This window comes from Erinaceus europaeus, chromosome 17 (assembly GCF_950295315.1).
Source record: "Erinaceus europaeus chromosome 17, mEriEur2.1, whole genome shotgun sequence".
Taxonomy (NCBI): domain Eukaryota; kingdom Metazoa; phylum Chordata; class Mammalia; order Eulipotyphla; family Erinaceidae; genus Erinaceus; species Erinaceus europaeus.
In genome coordinates this window covers 76,328,567-76,348,941 of record NC_080178.1, presented here as the reverse complement: position 1 = coordinate 76,348,941, position 20,375 = coordinate 76,328,567, and the positions used below count along the sequence as shown (strand labels likewise).

The following is a 20,375-nucleotide window of genomic DNA, read 5'->3' as shown; positions in this document are numbered from 1 at the left end:
AAAGATGGAAAGCACCATTGCTTTGGGGAACTAATATGGTGGCTTCCATTATTTTCAAGTCTTCTCCTCTGTGTCATAGAATAAAGACTCTGATATGTGAGGCCCCAGGTGAACAAGGACTGCAAACAATGCGAATGTCCACTGGTGGGAAAATGGTTGAATTTGTATTATATTTACAACATGAAATAATTTTCAGACATTGAAGAGAATGTTTTTAGTACTGTGCTGAGGGACATGGAAGGATATCTCTGTTAAGAAAATTAAAATGCAACAGAATGTGTGCATATTATGGTCAACAAAATGTGTGCATATTATGGTCATCTTTATAGAACACACAATGAACCAGAAGACTCTACAAATGTATATTCACCTTGATATAAGCGTGTATAGAAAAAATAAGGGGGAAGCCAGCAGGTGCAGAAGGACAGACAGGTGGAGGGATTGGAAAAGAAAAATAGATGGGAAAAATTGAATATCACTCACTGAATTACTGTGAGTTTTGCCAGGATATGGGGTACAAGGATGCGGGTGTGTTGATCACTTATAGAGTAGAAGTTGTATACAGTCAAAAAGTACGTGTGATAAACCCCACTATGTAGAGTTAAGTATGTGTTTCATAAAGACAGGATGATGGGGGATGATGACACAGAAACATGGCCTCTCTGTATATAGATTGACATTCTTTCTTTATATGTATTTATTTATTGGATAGAGACAGAGAGAAATGGAGAGGGAAGGGGATAGAGAGAAATAGAGAGACACCTGCAGCCCTGCTTTACCTATTGACATTTCCCCCTCCAAGTGGGGACCAGGGGCTTGAACCTGGGTCCTTGTGGACTATACTGTGTGTGCTTAATCAGGTGTGCCACCACCTGGCCCCTTGTAGATTCAAATTCTTTACTGAAAATAATAGCTACTTTCATGAAAGGAGAAAAGAGGAAGCAAGGTCATGGATGATTTTCTATAAGAAATAGGTGTGCCCACTTCTAGCCTTCTGAAAGTTCTCCAGACTGCTCACCATGGGGGGGGGGGGTTTGCACCAATTGGCATTCCCACCAACAGTGCAGGAGAGTTCCTTTACCCCACAGTCTCTCCAGCATTTGTTGTTACTATGCTTTCTGATGTATGACATTCTCTCAGGAGTGAAGTGGTATGCCATCATTGTTTTTATTTGCATTTCTCTGACAATCAGTGACTTGGAGCATTTTTCCTAAGTATGTTGGCCCTTTGGGTCTCTTCTTTGGTGAATATTCTGTCCATATCCTCTTACCCTTTTTGGATTTTTTTTTGGTTTTTGAGTTTGGTATATTTTGGCCTTTCATCTGATGTATGGCATAAAAAGATCTCCCATCCCATGAGGGGTCTCTCTGTTTGGGTGGTAGTTTCTTTTGCTGTGCAGAAGCTTTTCAATTTGATGTAGTCCCATTGGTTGATTTCTGTAGTCCCATTTCGTTTAAACTTAGCTCAAAAAGAGGTCTGCCAGTGTTTTCCTCTAAATATTTGATGCTGGTTTAACATCCAAATCCTTTATCCATCTGGAGTTTACTTTAGTGCGTGGTGAAATGAAGTGGTTCAGTTTCATTTTTCTGCTTGTTTCAATACAATATTTGTTAACACCATTTGTTGAAAAGACTCTCCTTTCTCCTTTTAATATTTTGGGCCCCCTTGTCAAAGATTAGATGTCCATAAGTGTGGGGGATTATTGCTGAACTCTCAGTTCTAATCTACCGGCCACTGTGTCTCCCCTGGAAATACATCCTTAGAAAACAAATGCAATCCACAGAGATGTGAGCATCCCCATGCTCATGGCAGTGCAATCTTGGAAGCAACCTATGTGTCCAAAAGCTCAGTGCCCAAGAAATCTGTGTTTTATATACACACAACAGAATACTCCTCAGCTGTTAAGAATGATGAAGTCCCTTTCTTTACTTTATCTTAGATGAAACTTGAAGGAAACATGTTAGGTGAGATAAAACCAGAAAAAGAAGGATGACTATGGGATGATCCCACCTGTAGGCAGAATTTCTGAAAGAAGAACAGAAAGGGGAAACAAAGTATAATTTGGACTGATTTGGTGCATTGCACCAAAGCAAAGGGTTCTGGGGAGAGGGGTGGGGATGCGGACGCTTTCAGGTCCTGGTACATAACCATGGACCTAATTTTGGGGGTGAAAAACAAACATTTATAGACAGCTGTTTTGATGAGATGAGAAGTTGTACTTATGTGCCAACAACTGTACTGTAAACCATTAACCTCCCAATAAAAAAATAAAGGAAAAAAAAAAACCAAACACTTAAAAAAAATCACATGTGTAATTTCCATGGTTATGCATTATGAGATTCTTGTTTAAAAATACTTAAAAACTGTATGGTCTGGGAGTTGGGTGGTAGCGCAGTGGGTTGAGCACACTTGGCACAAAGCGCAAGGATCGGCGGAAGGATCCTGGTTTGAGCCCCCGGCTCCCCACCTGCAGGGGAGTCGCTTCACAGGCGGTGAAGCAGGTCTGCAGGTGTCTGTCTTTCTCTCCCCCTCTCTGTCTTCTTCTCCTCACTCTATTTCTCTCTGTCCTATCCAACGACAACAACATCATCAACAACAACAATAATAACTACAACAATAAAAAACCACAACAAGGGTAACAAAAGGGAATAAATAAATAAGTAAATATTTAAAAAAACAAAACAAGAACTGCATGGTCAAACAGTTGCATTCTTCAGAAAGTTCTGCTTCTTCTCATCAAGTAATAGTAAACACAAAGACACAGTCCTAACCATGATATGATATCAGGAGCATGTCTTTATCATTTCTACCCCACATAGTACCCTAGTCCAACCAGCCAGCTTCTTTGGAGCCCTTTGTGTGCTTGGGTGACTAAAGTAGGTACCAGATCATCACCTGCTCATACCTGACCCCCCCCCCACACACACACTCTACTTCTCTGACCTCACTTACTCCCTCTTCCTGTCTGGCTGATTCTGAACACCTTGCTACTTGTCATACACGCCAAGAACGCTTCTCCCCAGAGCCTTTGCACACACTGCTCTCACTCCATGAAGCATTTTCCCTCCATATACCACATGGCTCACTCTCTCACATCCTTCAAGTCATGGTTTAAATGCTTCTTATTTAGTGAGCTTTCTTTAATTCACTTATTTTTGTTTCTCTCTTCATAATTTTTTACCAGAGCCCTGCTCAGCTCTGGTTTCTGGCGCTGCAAGCGATTGAACCTGGGACCTTGGAGTCTCAAGCATGAATCATTTTACAGAACCAGTATGCTGTCTCCCTCGCCCTGCGGTTCACTGATTGTTAAATTGTAATGATTGCTTCCCATCTCCTGCCCAGTCCTCTGTTTCCTTCTGCCCCATTCTCCTTTTCTTCATTGAGTTACCACCTCCAGCGTAGTTTATACACCGCGCATTTCTTTTGGAAATTACCTTGAGAACTATCCTCTCACTGGAATGTGGTCTTTGCAGAAAAAATGCCTTTTGCATGCTTACTTGCTGTCTCCGCCCTGGGTTTCAAACATAGTAGGCACCGAAGGCCTATTTGTAGGGGTAAGTAAGTAATGATTGGTGGCAGGTGCAAATAGCTTGAGGTAGGAAGGACTGGTGCTTAGTGCTTCATTAATGACTGGTTATTACTAAATTTCATTTGACTAAGTGAATTTCTTAGTGAATTTTATTTGATTAAGATCTTAGGATCTAATCATGTTCTCGTACTGTTGTACTAAATATATTTAGTTTTGCTCCATTACGAAGTAATATCCATATCCATGATAGAAAATCTGAAACTTAGAGAAAAGCCAAAGTAAATCAATAAAATGGATTTCAGTTTCACCACCCCAAAGAAACACTAGTATTTAATGTCTTTTGTTTAAGTACTTTTTTTCCGGATCCAGACTTTAGCATAATTATAATAACTGTGTTTACATGTTTCAGGTTCCGGAGACAGCACAGTGGTTATGCAGGGACTTTCATGCCTTACGTTCTGAGGTCGCAGGTTCAATCCCCAGCACCTGTATAAGACAGAAATGGGTAGTGGTCTGGTTACAAAAAAAATTAAGGGGGGTAGGTAGCATAATGACTATGCAAAGAGACTGTCATGCCTGAGGCTCCAAAGTCTCAGGTTCAATCCCCTGCACCACCATAAACTAGAGTTCAGCTGTGCTCTGGTGTAAAATAAATAACCAAACACACCCATCCAAAAAAGATTTGTGTACACCTATGTTCATAGCAGCACAATTATTTGTAATAGCCCAAACCTGGAAGCAACCCAGGTGTCCAACAACAGAGGAGTGGCTGAGCAAGTTGTCATTTGTATATACAATGGAATACTACTCAAGTATTAAAAATGGTGAATTCACCTTCTTTCCCCCATCTTGGATGGAGCTTGAAGGACTCATGTTAAGTGAAATAAGTCAGAAAGAGAAGGATGAATAGGGGATGATCTCACTCATAGACTGAAGTTGAAAAACAAGATCAGAAGGGAGAACACTAAGCAGAACTTGGACTGGAGTTGGTGTATTGCACCAAAGTCAAAGCCTCTGGGCTGAAGGAGAGGGTTCAGGTCCTGGAACATGATGGCAGAGGAGGTTGAATTGTTATGTGGAAATGTTATATAAGTACAAACTGTTGTATTTTTACTGTAGACTATAAACCATAAAGAAATAAAAATAAATAAATCAATGATAGCAAAGCTGACATTTTTATTTTTGCATACTGCTTTTCCCAATCTATCAGCATACACATACTTTTAAAACATCAGAAATCATCAAATGACTATAAAATCTTGGGAAGAATTACACAACTAAGTAAACCTTATAGAATGAGGTGGCTGGACCACCACTCACTTATTACATTACTATTATTCAATATTTAGGTTATTTGATGTCTTCTTATTATGAAGATCATTTATTATTCTTTTAGATTTCATTATCGTTTGTTTGTCTGGCTATCTGTCCCTCCAAACTTCTTTGCCTCAGTGTTATTGTCTATAAGACATAATGAGAAATAAGAGGGGGCTGGGTGGTGGCATACCTGAATGAGCGCACATGTTACAATGTGCAAGGACCCGGGTTTGAACCCCCAGTCCCCACCTGCAGGGGGGGAAAGCTTTGCGAGTGGTAAAGCAGGGCTGCAGGTATCTCTCTGTCTCTCTTCTCTGTCACTCTCCACCTCTTCCCTCTTGATTTCTGGCTGTCTCTATCCAATAAATAAAGATAATAATAAAAAACTCGTTAGTAAAAAAGAAATAAGAGGACTAAGACAAGTGAACACAACTAGCAGTGATGAACAGACAGTAGGATTCTCTAAGTATCAGATGGCCTGGACCTGAAACTTGTGGCAACGTGGGATCCCTGACAGGCCTGGCGGCACTGTTTCCCCAATGCAGGCTGCACCTGATGCAGGTGGATTCAGTCCAGCGCTGGATGGAGGACCTGAAACTCATGACGGAGTGCGAGTGCATGTGCGTCCTGCAGGCCAAGCCCATCAGTCTGGAAGAGGACGCGCAGGGTGACCTCATCCTGGCGGGAGGGCCTGGTTCCGGGGACCCTCTGCAACTGCTGCTCAAGCGAGGCTGGGTCATCAGCACCGAGCTTCGCAGGATCGGGCAGAAGCTGACACAGGAGCGCTGGGCGCGTGTGCATAGCATGAGCGTGCGGCTCACCTGCCATGCCCGCTCCATGGTCAGCGAGTACAGCACGGCCAGCAGGAGCGCATCGCCGGAAATGGGCCAGGTCAGCAGCTCCGGGTGCTCAGGGATGGACAGGGGTGAGCGCTGTGAACGGGACTGGGTGGGGTGGGGTGGGGGGAGTGGGTGGCTGGGGGGGGAGGCTCCTTCTCAAAGAGGCTGAATTGTATAGGACTTAATCCATCCTGTGGCTTAGGGTTTTCTCTCTTCCAGAGTGACAGGAAGACAGATTGGTCCATAACAGAATGTCTCCTGTGTGCTAGGCATCAAACCGGATGTGTTTGTTTGTTTGTTTGTTTTTTATAAGCACACGTCTTATATCGCCTGCACAACCTGTTGGGCAGCTATAACTATACCCTGTGAGAAGCTGTATGGTGTCTAAGAAAACCCATGTGAATGTCACACTGCATGGGTTCCCATGGCTGCTCTGCTTTGTGTCATTGGTCAGTCTATTCTGTGCTCAGTCCCGTCACTGTGAGGAGCATATTAACAGTATCGATTTCAAAAAATGTTTTATGAAGTCTAAATGAGTTGCTATGCTTGGCACACACAGACAACACAACAGTTGGTTGAAATATTCGCTACTGTTGCGGTCTTCACTTTAGATCAGAGATGAGGAAACAAACACAGAGGAACAAAGTAACTGGCCCAAGTTTTGTAGTGAGTGGTGGCAATGGGGTTCAGTCTAAGCCTTCCTGTGTCCAAAGGTTATGATGTTGAACCTTTATCTCAAAGCCCAAGCTGAACCACTGAAAACCACACTTGTCATTGGCTCCCTGTTTCCCCCGCCATAGTTTTCTTTTCTTTCTTTCTTTCTACTTTATTGGGGGGGGGGACTAGTGGCTGACACATCTCATCCCCATAATAGTCTTCAAGATGCTCTCTTTCTCCAACCTAAGTCCTTTTCTATTCTTTGATATTTCTTTGTACCTTAGTGCTTTACCCTTTTTATTGCTCTAGTTCACTGTTTGTGAATGTCCATTCATTCTTTAAAGTCCACCTGGAAGATCCCTCACTCTCTGAGGCTTCCCAGATTCTCTGGCATACTTACTGCTCACTTTCCTCCCTCCCTCCCTTCCTCCCTCCCTCCCTCCCTTCTTTCCTTCTTTCCTTCCTTCCATTCTTTCTTTCTTTCGTTTTCATCAGTGGGTGAAACTGTTATTCAATTCGTTCGCCACCCACACAACTGTGTTCTAGTTGATCTGCCTAGCCTCCAAGTCAGATGACTTCTCTCTTTTTCTTTTTTTATTAGTGATTTAATATTGATTTACAAAATTGTAAGATAATAAGTATATCATGACATACAGTTCTCACCACCAGAGTTCTGTGTCCCATCCCCTTCACTGGAAACTGAGTAGTTCTCCCAAGGTCACCAATATGGAGTGACACTATAACTCTGCCTACTTACATATATCTCCCCCCCATTTTTTCAATGGTCCTGCCTTCACTTCCTTTCTAGTTCACCCCTACACCTATTACTACTTCCATGTGTCTTTACCTTTTTTTCCTCTTCTCTCTCTCTCTTTCTTTCCCTTTTTCCCTCTGCCCCCCCCCCCCCTGCTCTGGTAAGTGAAACCATGCTTGGTTTTCTCTGCTATTTTCCAGATTTGCTTCCATTTCATTGATCATATAAAAACAAGATTTACGATAACCAATGCTTGGGGTACTGCTGGAATGAGGGTACACAGCTCCCTGGTTTACTTTTCCTATTCTCTATCCCTCTGGGAGTATGGACCAAAATTCTTTTTGAGGTGCAGAAGGTGGGAGTTCTGGCTTCTGTAATTGCTTCTCTGCTGGACATGGACATTGGCAGGTGGATCCATACTCCCAGCCTGTTTCTGTCTTTCCTTAATGGGACAGGGCTCTGGAGAGGTGAGGTTCCAGGAAGCATTGGTGAGGTCGTCTGCACAGGGAAGGATGACTTGAATTTTCATCTTTGGATCCCAGAGGGCCCAGCGTTGTAATTGGCCTTCAGCCAGTGCTTACTGAAGTCATTGTTCTGGATCTGTTTTCCTACAGGTGGAGAAGCTGCTGATGGCCCAGTGCTCAGAGCTGTCAGCGATCACGGAGAGGTAAACGTGGACTCCCTGGGTCTGGCAGCCTGACCTCGGGCATGGGGGGGACGACCTCTCTGCAGGGAGACAGGGCTGGGGGAGGTGTGTGTTTCCTTTAGCTGATGTCTCCCAGATGCCTTTGGGATTTTTCCATCTAATTTTCAGTTCCTAGGACAAGCTCGGTGAACTTTATTACTTTTTTCTGCCAAGGGATGGCAGAAAAAAAAAATGGGTGTTTATCATATCACCCACTGGCCACACAAAATTATGAACTTAAAAATTAGCAGTAGTGTTGCTATGAGAAAAACTAGATTTATTACATTTCAAAGCCAACCTAGTCTGTAGTTCCCTTGGCAGGGCCGGATCTGATGATGATGGTGTGTGGCCTCCAGGCCAGATACTCCTCACCCCTCTCCTATGGAGAAGATAAAAAAGCAGAGGAGAGGCTCAGGCATAGGAAGGATGCTTGGGTCCTCAACAGTTGGAATAAGGAAAATGTACCTGACACCTTTGGCTGGCTCTTCTGAGCCCTAAAGTCAAGGCAAGGCGAAAGAAGTTCCTAAAACTCTTACACACATGTCCACACAGACTAGGACATCCATAGATTCTTACCCACTCACACACCAGCCTATAAGACACACTCGTAATCAGAAAAAAGAATATACTCACACCTCCTCTCCTCTCTCTCTCTCTCTCTCTCTCTCTCACACACACACACACACACACACACACACACAAGCAAGCACACATACTTCTGTGCTCAGGCAATATGCACACCTGCCTCTCATGGCTAATGTACCCCTGTACTCAGACTCCCTTCACCCTCTCAAGTCCTCAAGTCCCCAAGCCCTGGAAGTAAACTCTGCCATCTGACATGCTCCTGGTTCCCATGAGACCTTTGGCACGCGGTGCTGAATATTCTCAGGTCATCAGACTCCATTTGACCCTGCTCCCTTTCTGTTCTACTTTGACTGGGAGAGAAACCACTGGGCTTCTTCCTGCGCACCATAGGTGGCCATTTTTTAAGTTGTCTTTGGTATTGCCACATACAATTCAAGAGTGCATGGCCATGACTCAGTGTGCTGAGCCCTCCTCTATTGTTTCCACCCCCCAAACCTGAGGCCTGGGCTGTGATGATGCAGATTGTCTTATAGGGACAGCCAGAGGCGGGCTGTGGAGACAGCATAATGGTTATGCAAAAGATTTGCATGTTTGAGGTTCCAGGGTTTCGAGTTCAAACCCCAAGCCTACCATAAGCCAGAACTGAGCAGTGCTCTGGTCTTTCTCTGCGTAAATCTCTCTCTTATCATCAAAATACAGAAATAAAATATACTTTAAAATAAGAGAGACACCCAGAGGCATAGACTTGTGCTCACCTCTCTTACCAATGACAGGGACTGTTGTCTCCCATCTCGGGCCAACACCTCTGCAGACACCAGTATCCCAGGGAAGAAGTGAGCCATGGAGCATCCCATCTCTGGCTCCCTAGGTCGCTTTCATTACCACCAGGTAGTGCAGGCCTCTGCACTGCTCTGGGCTGCCCTCTTGCCCCCTCTAACCATATACCTATGGTTCCCCCCCCCACCCCCAGGTGTCTTCAGGTGGAGAATGAGCACGTCCTGAAGTCCATGAAGGCCTGTGTGAGTGAGACCCTGAGCACACTGGGCCAGCACTTTGGCCAACTGCTGGAGCTGGCCCTGACTCGAGAGGTACAGGTCAGTGTGGACGGTGCCTTGGAGAAGGATGTTTGTGTAAACCTCTGGGGGGGGGGGGGGCTGTGTGAAGGAACTGAACCAGGTTGGGGCAGCTGTGAAGGGACCACTTGGAAGAAACTTTGCTTTTCCAGATGGGAAAACGAGCCAGAAGAAGGACGGGACTTGTTCATCTTGTTCATGGTCACTGGCTTGGTGGTGGTCGAGTGTGTCTTCTCCCCATTATACTCCCACCGTCCTGATTTTTTTTTCCCTGTGGACCTATTGTTCACGATATACACAGTGGGCCTGTATGTCCCAAAAGACTCAAGGTGTTTCTAAGGAATAAGTCATTTCTGGAAATAGTAGCATCAGAAAAGAATCTAGAAAAAAAATCTATCAAACAGTCCCTGCCTCTAAAGATTCTAGAAAGAGCAAATCTGAGAAAATTACTTTCACACTGTGATTCACCTTGGGCCCTTACTTCAGTAAGGTCTGAATCTCTTAGCTTCGTTTTCCTCATCAATAAAGTGAAAACTTCCCCAGAGGGAAGATGAGAACACTACTTGCTATAGTACTAAGTGTAAGGACCCCCATAAAGATCCAGGTTCAAGTCCCTGGCTCCCCACCTGCAGGGGAGATGTCTCACAGGCAGTTAAGCAGGTGTCTGTCTTTCTCTCTTCCTCTCTATCCCCCTCTCCTCTTTCCATTTCTCCCTGTCCTATCCAAAAAGATGAAAAAAAAAATGGCCGTTAGGATCAGTGGATCTGTAGTGCTGGCACTGAGCCCCGGCGGTAACCCTGAGGGGGTGGGGGGCACATAGTGTGGATTAAATACATGGCATTTCCTTCTCTTGCCTTTTCTTATTATTAGATTTTCTCCCTAAAAGCAGATTCCATGAGGTTTTCATTATGGAAGGTATTTACATGTTATTTATAGTTATGGAAATACTGGGTTACATATTTGTCAATCTTTTTCCCATCCCCAACAAAGACTTTTCTATAAATAACAAGTCCCTTCCCATATCAGCTTCTCTCCAACCTCAGCCTTCTGACTAAATCCAGAGTTTCCTTTCTCTCCCTCCTGTCTTCGACTCTCTGCACACAAGGCACAGGCCTTAGCGGGAGGGAGGCTTTGTAACTAAGGCTCAAAATGTGCACAGTTCCCCGTTTCTCACGTTCAGATTTTGCTAAGCTATGTTGTCGACAACAGAGTGTCGGAAGCTGCAGTGTGATTCAATGACAGTATAAACACACTTGCCAGATGAGAAATATAAACATATCCAAGCTGTTTAATTAAAGCTCCTTGGGAGGAGGTAAAGTAAAAACAGCTGAATTTCTTACTAAACATATATAGTTTATTTTTGGACAGAGACTGAGAGAAATTGAATGGGTAAGAGGACTCAGAGGGCGAGAGAAAGAGAGACATCTGCGGCATTGCTTCACCACTTAGAAATCTTCCTTCTACTCTGTAGGTGGGGATCAGGGTCTTGAACCTGGGTCCCTGTGCTCTGTAATGTGTACATTCCACTGGGTAGGCCGGCGCCTGACCCTACAAATCTCTGAACTCTTAGGAATGATTCAGAATGTCTTATTCCTCAGCTGCCACAGTTCTTTTCAGTTCTGTTCTACTCAGCAGCCATGATGAGAGTCTCAGTCCAGTCTGTGGGAGCAGCTGTTTGTGCTGCCTCAAACAGCTTCTGTCTACTTCATCTCTTTAGCAGTGGGGACACTTCTGTCAGGTCTTCAAAGTCTCTCCTGGTCTTGGCAGGGGGTGATCTGGGCCATGAAAAGGCTCAACTGAAAGGACTCCAAAGGTTAGCACACTGAATACACGGTATGACCAGCACATTCTCACTCTCAGCTCCTACTGCATTCACTTTCTTTCTTTCTTTCTTTTTTTTTTTTTTCCAAGCCGCTTTTTATGTGTGATTAACAGTGGTTTCATTTTTTTTTCATATTTATTTATTTTCCTTTTTTGTTGCCCTTGTTGTTTTTCATTGTTGTTGTTATTGATGTTGTCGTTGATGGGTAGGACAGAGAGAAATGGAGAGAGGAGGGGAAGACTCTGGAGGGGGGGAGAGAAAGATAAACACCTGAAGATCTGCTTCACCACCTGTGAAGCGACCCCACTTCAGGTGGGGAGCCGGAGCTCGAACCAGGATCCTTACACCGGTCCTTGTGCTTTGCACCACCTGCGCTACCACCCGACTTCCTCAACGGTGGTTTCTAAGACCGTAAGATTACAGCATATAGTTCCACACTACCCCACGAAGTTCTGTGCCCCCCACTCTCCCAATAGTAACCACCATAGTTCTCATAAAAAAGGAATGTTTGCGGGAGTTGGGCAGTAGCGCAGTGAGTTAAGCGCACATGGCGCAAAGCTCAAAAGATCTGGCGGAAAGATCCAGAGCCCCGGCTCCCCACCTGCAGGGGAGTCGCTTCACAGGCAGTGAAGCAGGTCTGCAGGTGTCTGTCTTTCTCTCCCCCTCTCTGTCTTCCCCTCCTCTCTCCATTTCTCTCTGTCCTGTCCAACAACGATGACATCAAGAACAACAATAATAACTACAACAATAATAAAACAAGGGCAACAAAAGGGAAAATAATTTTAAAAGATTTTTAAAAAGGTGTGTTTGCTTTTTTTTTTTTGCAAGTTCGTGTATTTTAGTTCTCTAGATTCTGCATGAGTGAAGCAATTCATAGTTGTCTCTCCCCTCTTATTTTGCGAAGCATAATCACCTCCAGTTCCATCCATTTTGTCCCAAAGGACACAATACTATCTTTTTTTTTTTTTTTGACTGCTCAGTAATAATCCACGGAGTATATATATTCCATGACTTCTTCTTTCAGCCATCTGCCAATGGAAATTTAGGCTGCTTCCACCCATTGGTTATTGTGAATAATGCACCTGTGAACATAGGGGTGCGTACATTCCTTTGAATTAGTGTTTGTGTGTCCTTTGGATAAATGCTAAGTGTGATATTGTTGGTGATAAGATAATTTCACTTTTAGTTGTTGAAGGACTCTGTACAGTCTTCCAGAAGAGCTGCACCAGTCTGCATTTTCACCAGCAATATAACACAGTCCTTTATTCCCCCACACATGTCATTTCTTGCTTTATTCATGTAGGCCATTCTCACAGGTGTGAGGCAGAATCTCAGTTTTGTTTTAATTTGCATTTCTTTAATGATAAGTGAAGTGGAACATTTCTTCATTTGTCTATGGGCCATGTTAAAAAAAAATAAGTGGGCCAAATAGACTATTTTCCAAAGAAGAGAACCTACACTCACTTTTAGATGTGTAAAGCAGCCCAATCCTCAATGCCTAGAATAAGATCAACAGGCAGCATCTTAAAAGAATTTTTTTTAAGTATTAACCATTGTTCTTATTTTTTAAAATTATCTTTATTAATTTATTGGATAGAGGCAGCCAGAAATCGAGAAGGAAGGGGGAGATAGAGTGGGAGAGAGACAGAGAGACACCTGCAGCCCTGCTTCACCACTTGCAAAGCTTTCCCGCTGCAGCTAGGGACCGGGAGCTTGAACCCAGGGTCCTTGTGCACTGTAACAAGTGCTCTCAACCAGGTGCACCACCACCTGGCCCCAACAGGCAGCATATTATCCCAGGGTTCTGTATTTTCCAAGGTCTTGGAAGCTCTGTACTCAGAGAGAGAGAGGGAGAGGGAGAGGGAGAGGGAGAGGGAGAGGGAGAGGGAGAGGGAGTGGGAGAGGGAGAGGGAGAGGGAGAGGGAGAGAGAGATTGCTTGGTAGCAGAATGTCAGTTTATTTTAGTTGTCCAGGGTCCACAAGGATTTGTGAAAACATCCACCGTAGATTAATTGTGTAACTGTGTTTACCATATATGGGAGAAAAATGTCTTCCTTCTCCTAGAAGGGCATTTGGTACATTTTCATCTTCCTGCAGAGTTTGGCATCTGTATGTCCTTCACAAGGACTTGCATTCTTTCCCATACAACATTTTCATTATTTCTTAATTTCTCGTTTTCTTCAAAATACCGTGCTTCTTCATCTCAGGCTACTTGATTTGGATTCCTTAAAGTGACACTAGGCAGTGGCCCTTAAACCACTCCTAGGAAGTGCACATGCCAGGTCCCCGAAGATCTCCCAAGAGACATGCCCGTGTTTTAAGAACATCAATGTCCATATTTTCATCATTCTGATATTTTCCTTCCTAAAAGTGATTCTCTTAACTATACAGAGTTTTATACACACTGGCTTAAGAGCTCATGGCACAAAGCACAGGGATCATAGCAAGGATCCTGGTTCGAGCCTCCAGCTCCCCACCTGCAGGGGGATCACTTGGCAAGTAGTGAAGCAGGTGTCTGTCTTTCTCTCCCCCTCTGTCTTCCTCTCCTCTCTCCATTTCTCTCTGTCCTATTCAACAACAATGACAGCAGCAACAATATCAATGAGAAAAAGGTGGCCGCCAGAGCAGTGGATTTGTGGTGAGGGCACAAGTCCCAGTGACAACCCTGGAGGTAATAAAATAAAATAAAGTAAAATACTAAGAGTTTCAAATATTCATTCCATTACTGTCCATAAAGACAGCAAACTCCCCACCCAAACTCTAGAGTTCATCTGCCCTGCTATGCAAAACTCAGGGAGCAGAAATGGGGAGATGAAGCAAAGATGAAACTTTTTTTTTTTATCATGAACCACTTCTTAGGCCCTCAGGAATTATTTCTACTTTCTGTTGGTTGAGGAAAACACTAGAAATTGTGCATTTTGTTTGATGTGGGAGTTTTCTGCTGAATTCTGATATATAGTTGTGTGTGTGTGTGTGTGTGTGTGTGTGTGTGTGTGTGTGTGTGTTGAATGGTTGGTTATAAAACTTTTCCAATTTACATGATTTCTTCCATCTCCATTTATTTTCAAATTGGGCTTGGCTGTTGAGGGGCATTTTCCTTAGAGCAAAGCAAAGACTGCTGGTGGACATAGCAAATACTAATAGAAATGGCTTTTTGGAGACGTCTGCTAACAGCAAGCAATACCATGCAGCCATATTTCATACTCACTCCTAAGATATGTCATTAGTTGGAAAGAAAATTATTTTTGCAGAGCCAAAGACTATAAATGATATTGATTCTTTTAAATGTATCTAGGTTATTTTTCAGAGTGACTATTTTTTTTAAAGATACCTTGGATAAAATCCACAGACATAAGGTTTATCTGAGAGTTTTCATACTTGATGTATTTAAGAAGGCTGACAGTCAACTTTGTCAAAACATTTAATTAAATATTTATATTGATCTCTATTTCTTGTTAACAAAAGATTAAATTAATTGTTAACAACAGAACTAATTAGATTTAAGAAGTAAATATCTTTTTTTCTTTACTTAGGGTCATGAAAGCAACTAAAATTAATCAAATGCTTTCTGATTTTTTTAATTCACAGCTTTTACTTAATTATTACCTAAGAGGAACACCAAAGTTCATTTACATATACAAACCCATTTATTAGATTTTAAAAAGCATATTCCTAGATTTATAACTAATTTACAGTGTTTGGTTCAATGTCTGTCATTAAAAATATAGAACATTGCTTTTGTCACAGTATTATAATATACATAAATTTTGAAATTTGATTTTAAGCCTACACTATTTTAATATTAACAGTTTAGAGCATTTCCCCTTAGAGAATGACTTCACAATTACTTGTCAGTGGTTTTGTTAACATTTCTTGAAACACCTGTCAAAATGCTTTTTAATTAAAAATGAAGTTGTCTTTACTGAGAGGAAGCTGACTGACTGACTTGACTTAAAGAAATATCTGGTAGTCTGGCTGTAACGCAGCAGGTTAAGCGCATGCGGTGCGAAGTGCAAGGACTGGCTTAAGGACCCTGGTTCGAGCCCCCGACTCCCCACCTGCAGGGGAGTCGCTTCACAGGTGGTGAAGCAGGTCTGCAGGTGTCTGTCTTTCTCTCCCCCTCTGTCTTCCCCTCCTCTCTCCATTTCTCTCTGTCCTATATAACAACGATGACATCAATGATAACAATAATAACTACAACAACAATAAAACAAGGCAACAAAAGGGAAAATAAATAAATAATTAAAAATTAAAAAAACATCTTTGCTAGGTTAGAGGGTGGGTAATTTTCATAACTTAGGTAAGCATAAGCTATAGCTTCAAGGTTTTAAAGAAAATATCTTTGAACCACACTAAACTATTTGATTACAAATTGTATTGGCATTGAAATTAATAATATTTTGATTTTTCTAATCTCTTCTGAATACTTTGGATAGCCCAAGATGCCCCGAGTAAAGAAGTAAGGAGGATAATTAATGGTTATCTGATAAGTCTTGGTAAAATACTTCTGGAAGGTTTCCCAGAAATTGAGATAGTGAATGAATGCCTCTAATGACTGAGTAGCAAATGCTTCTGCAAGTCAAATGATTTTTAACTCATTGTTCTTACCAATTTAGAGGACCACCCATGTAGGGGAGTTACTAGCAGGCAGATGGTTAAAAGTAATGTTTGCTAATCAATCACTATGTGATGTCAGAATTCAGAATGTGCTCAAAGGAGGGGTCCTTGACTACCTTAAGTCGGCGCTGCAACTGCCAAACTTCCAAGCACAAGGTTTTTCAAGACTTACATCAAAACACACACCATTAAACCAATATTCAATCATGAGCACATGAAGGAATTTGAAAGCTCAGAAAAAGGAAAATAGCCTTATTCATATCGTTAAGGGCTATCTTGACAGTAAATGTTTACATTTTATGACGTATGATTGTTTATCAAAGTGGATAACCTATGTTGCTTTGACCATTGTGCTGGTAAGATCTAGAATAGTCCTTCGGCCCCAGAGAGATTCTTTTTAAATATTTAGAGCCTTAGATTCATGGGAAATACAATTTAAAAGGGTAAACGTGACAAGGGTTACTAATGAAACACTTTAGCATTTAAATGCATTTTTGCCAAGGTAGATTTTGAGAGAAAGAGAGAATTGGAGTGGGGGGTATACATGTAAGTATGACAAATGTTAAGGAAAGAGTTAATCAAATTGCTTGACATTTAGGTTGCCATGAATACATAGCTAAGGCAAGGATGATGTGGTGACGTTTATGTCTGTCAATATTTAAGACCTTGTGTGCTGTGTGTGCTTTACCCAGCATGCTACTGCCCGGCCCCTCGATTTGCAACCTCCTGGAAGTTACATCCTTTCCAGCTTTCAAAAACTAAAACTTATGGTGAAAAGCTAATGAAAAATGTACAGGAGCCCATATGTTTTTCAAAATTCTCTTAGAGTTTAGTAAGTTAAAAAAAAAACAACAAAGAAACTAGATATATATAGATGAGGGCCTGTAGGCCTGGATGGTGAATACTCCTCTCTCTTGCTGGAGAATTACTTCGCTCTTAAGGCCTCTGCTTTTAGGGCGTTCTTTATCATGTTCCTGAAGTCTGGCCCCTTATGAAGCCAGTGAGTTCCTCAGCGTATGGTCTTTCTGTACCTTTGGAGCATTTTCAGATATATAAGTAGGCTTCCTTTCTGCTGTATCTTGTGTTGCACCAGTGAACTGAATCTCTAGTATTCTCTTCCCTTCTGTTTATTTCCAGTGCCTTCAGGGAGACTTGACTGATTTCCAGTAATTTACCCCGTTTTCCATGTGACTCTCCTTGTCTAAATGGTGCGTGTGACACTACTCATTGGATTTTACTTTCCTTTTTAGTCTAGAAGGAAAAAACACCCTTCTAGACTTGAGGGGAAAAAGGAAATCTGCTGGAGGAGACACTACAATGGCTATGTAAACAGACTCTCATGACTGAAGGTCTGAGGTCCCAGGTTCAATCCCCCATACTACTGTAAACCAGAGCTGAGCAGTGCTCTAGAAAAAAAAAAGAAAAGAAAAAGAAATGAAATCAACTTAATTCTGGATATGCCTGAAACCTCTAGCTGTGACAGACTGTAGTCATGTAAATATCCAATTTACATTCCTAAATTGGATATTTTCACGCCAACGATAGTCTCCTGTCTTAACTAATCCAGGCCTGTATTCAGATATTATTTAATTTGACTTTTTCTCGCTTGTCCAATTTTTCTGAGCTTTTTCTCAGAATCTTAATTCATGCATTTCTCTACGGTACTCTCTTAGGACACAAGCAATAATACTTTATCATCATTTTTAAAAGTATTCACCAGGAAATTATCCAGTGATGTTTTGAATATTTTATGCTGGTCTCTGTTCTTTTCCTGTGTTTCAGAAGTCTATTAGTGCCCAACAAACAGTCCCCAACAACAATATTTTTTTTAAATTATATTTCCTAATTTTAAGGCTCAGGAATTTGAGCAGGGCCTGGCTGAGTGACTCTTCCATTCCAAACGACACCAGCAATAGTCACCTGGTGATATTTAGCTGGTAGATGGTGTGGAGATTTCTAAAAATCCCATCACATGTATGGTGCCTTGAAGGGGTTAGCTAGGAAGTTGGTCTCAACTGAGGATTTTGATTACACATTTCTCCTTCAGCAAGACAATCTCAAGAGCTACCAAGCAAGCTTCTCCTTCTCCTTCTCCTTCTCCTTCTCCTTCTCCTTCTCCTTCTCCTTCTCCTTCTCCTTCTCCTTCTCCTTCTTCTTCTCCTTCTCCTCCTTCTCCTTCTTCTTCCTCCTCCTCCTCCTCTTCTTATTTTTTTGCCTCCAGGGTTATTGCCAGGGCTCCGTGCCTGCACTACGAATCCACTGCTCCTAGAGGCTATTTTTCCCATTTTGTTGCCCTTGTTGTACTTGTTGTAGTTGTTATTGTTGTCATAGCTGTTGTTGTTGGATAGGACAGAGAGAAATGGAGAGAGGAGGGGAAGACAGAGAGGAGGAGAGAAAGGCACCTGCAGACCTGCTTCACCACCTGTGAAGCGACTCCCCTGCAGGTGGGGAGCCCGGGGGCTCAAGTTAATCAAGAGCTGCTCAAACTATTTCAGGTGTGTCAGCAAAATAACTCACTTGGCTAGTACATCACCTCAGTGTGTGTGTGCCCCTGCTCGAGGCCAGCTCCCATCACAATAAAGGAAGCCTGTGCATTACGGTTTCTTTAAAAAAAAAGTTTCAAGAAGTCTGGGCAATAACTGCATTTTCTTATGACCTCACCTAGAAAATTCTGGTTCATTGTTTCAAACAAGTTGCTGAGGCCAGGCCAGATTCAAGGGGGAAATGGGGGAATAAAAGTCCATCACTGAAAGCTGGCTGGTTGGGTAGTTTGCCATTCAGTTGAGTGCACAGGTTATGAAGTGCAAGGACCCAGTCCCCCCTCCCCACCTGCACAGGGAAGCTTTACAGGTGGTGATACAGTGCTGCAGGTGTCTATCCTTATCTGTATTCCTGTCCCTGTGCCTATGTCTATCCCTATCCCTATGTCTATCCCTATCCCTATGTCTATCCCTATCCCTATGTCTATCCCTATCCCTATGTCTATCCCTATCCCTATGTCTATCCCTATCCCTATCCCTATGTCTATCCCTATCCCTATGTCTATCCCTATCCCTATCCCTATGTCTATCCCTATCTCGGTCTAATAAATGAATGAATAAATAATTTTTAAGCATCAAACACTTTCTCCTGAAATTATTATTATTATTATTATTATTATTATTAACTAGAATACTGCTCATCTCTGGCTTATGGTGGTACAGGAGGCCTAACTGGGGACTTGGGAGCCTCAAGAATTAAGAGTCTTTTTTGCATACCCGTTATGCTGTCTACCCCTGCTGAATAGTTTGGTTTTTTTTTTGCCTCCAGGGTTATTGCTGGGGCTCTGTGCCTGCACTACGAATCCACTGCTCCTGGAGGCCATTTTTTCCCTTTTGTTGCCCTTCCTTGTTGTTTATCGGTGTTGTTGTTACCATTATTGTTGTCGTTGTTGGATAGGACAGAGAGAAATGGAAAGAGGAGGAGAAGATAGAGAGGGGGAGAGAAAGACAGACACCTGCAGACCTGCTTCACCGCCTGTGAAGCGACTCCCCTGCAGGTGGGGAGCCAGGGGCTCGAACTGGGATCCTTATGCCAGTCCTTGCGCCTTGCACCATGTGCACTTAACCTTCTGCGCTACTGCCCGTCCCCCTGAATAAATAATTTTTTAAAAGATTTTCTAAAAAAACTCCCATCTCTCTGGGTGTGGTTAATCTTATAATCTTGTAAACCACTATTAATCACAGATTTTTAAAAAATGACTTGGAGAAAAGCCCACAGGTTTAGCAGAGGATTTGTGGCTACGTTTAGCTTACCACACTGCAGACTTGACAGTCGAGGAAGACTTGGTGAAAGAACACAGTAGAACTCTACAAGTCTGCAGACTGGGACTCTTCCAGTCACAGCCACTTGTTAGCTCAGTAACCTGTCCCTCAGCCTTGTACCTGCCTTAGTCCCCCTGCTGTGCTCAGTCACAACTGGAGCTAAGCCACGGTGTGGTCTTGGCAAAAACAACAGAGAGATGGATCCTGAGGACCTGCCCCTGGGACCTTCTGAACAACCCTGACCTTGCAGCAGGAGTCCCTAGCCCCACAGAGAAGAGTGATGAGGACGCTTAATGAGAGCCAGGAAGGGAAACCACTCTCCATTTTGGTGAGGATTGTCAAGGAATCTGGGAAACCTCTTTCCCTGAGACTTCTGCCTCTTTCTGGGTTAGTGGAGGTCTTGCTAACATGGAAGGACATGGATTCACTACCACTGAAAACAATCACAAGTTGAATTCACAGCAGTTAAGACCCAATTCCCAAGACCCACCACGTGTGTGATCTAGGGAAAGATTTTGTGACTTGGCTTTCTCAACTGTGAAATGAGGGTTGGACTGAAGACAGCTAAGAGCCTGTCCAGCTCTTATTTATTGTGAAATTTAGGGTTTTGGCGGATTCATTGGTATCTTCAAGCTTATTTCTTTCCAAATTTACCTTTGTGGGGGGGGGGGATGTTTATCAATTTTCATTGTGA

General features: G+C 42.8%; 1 protein-coding gene across 3 annotated transcripts in view; it reads left to right on the top strand.

Annotated features, from left to right (window-relative positions):
- INSC (INSC spindle orientation adaptor protein) overlaps positions 1 to 20,375 on the top strand; it is a 548,619-nt gene that overhangs the window by 59,509 nt on the left and 468,735 nt on the right. For all 3 annotated transcript variants that reach the window (XM_060177117.1, XM_007533628.2, XM_060177116.1), the window contains exons 3-5: positions 5,392 to 5,737; positions 7,711 to 7,763; positions 9,337 to 9,460. In XM_060177117.1, the coding sequence (XP_060033100.1) occupies positions 5,392 to 5,737; positions 7,711 to 7,763; positions 9,337 to 9,460 (523 nt within the window). The remainder of the gene's footprint in view (positions 1 to 5,391; positions 5,738 to 7,710; positions 7,764 to 9,336; positions 9,461 to 20,375) is intronic.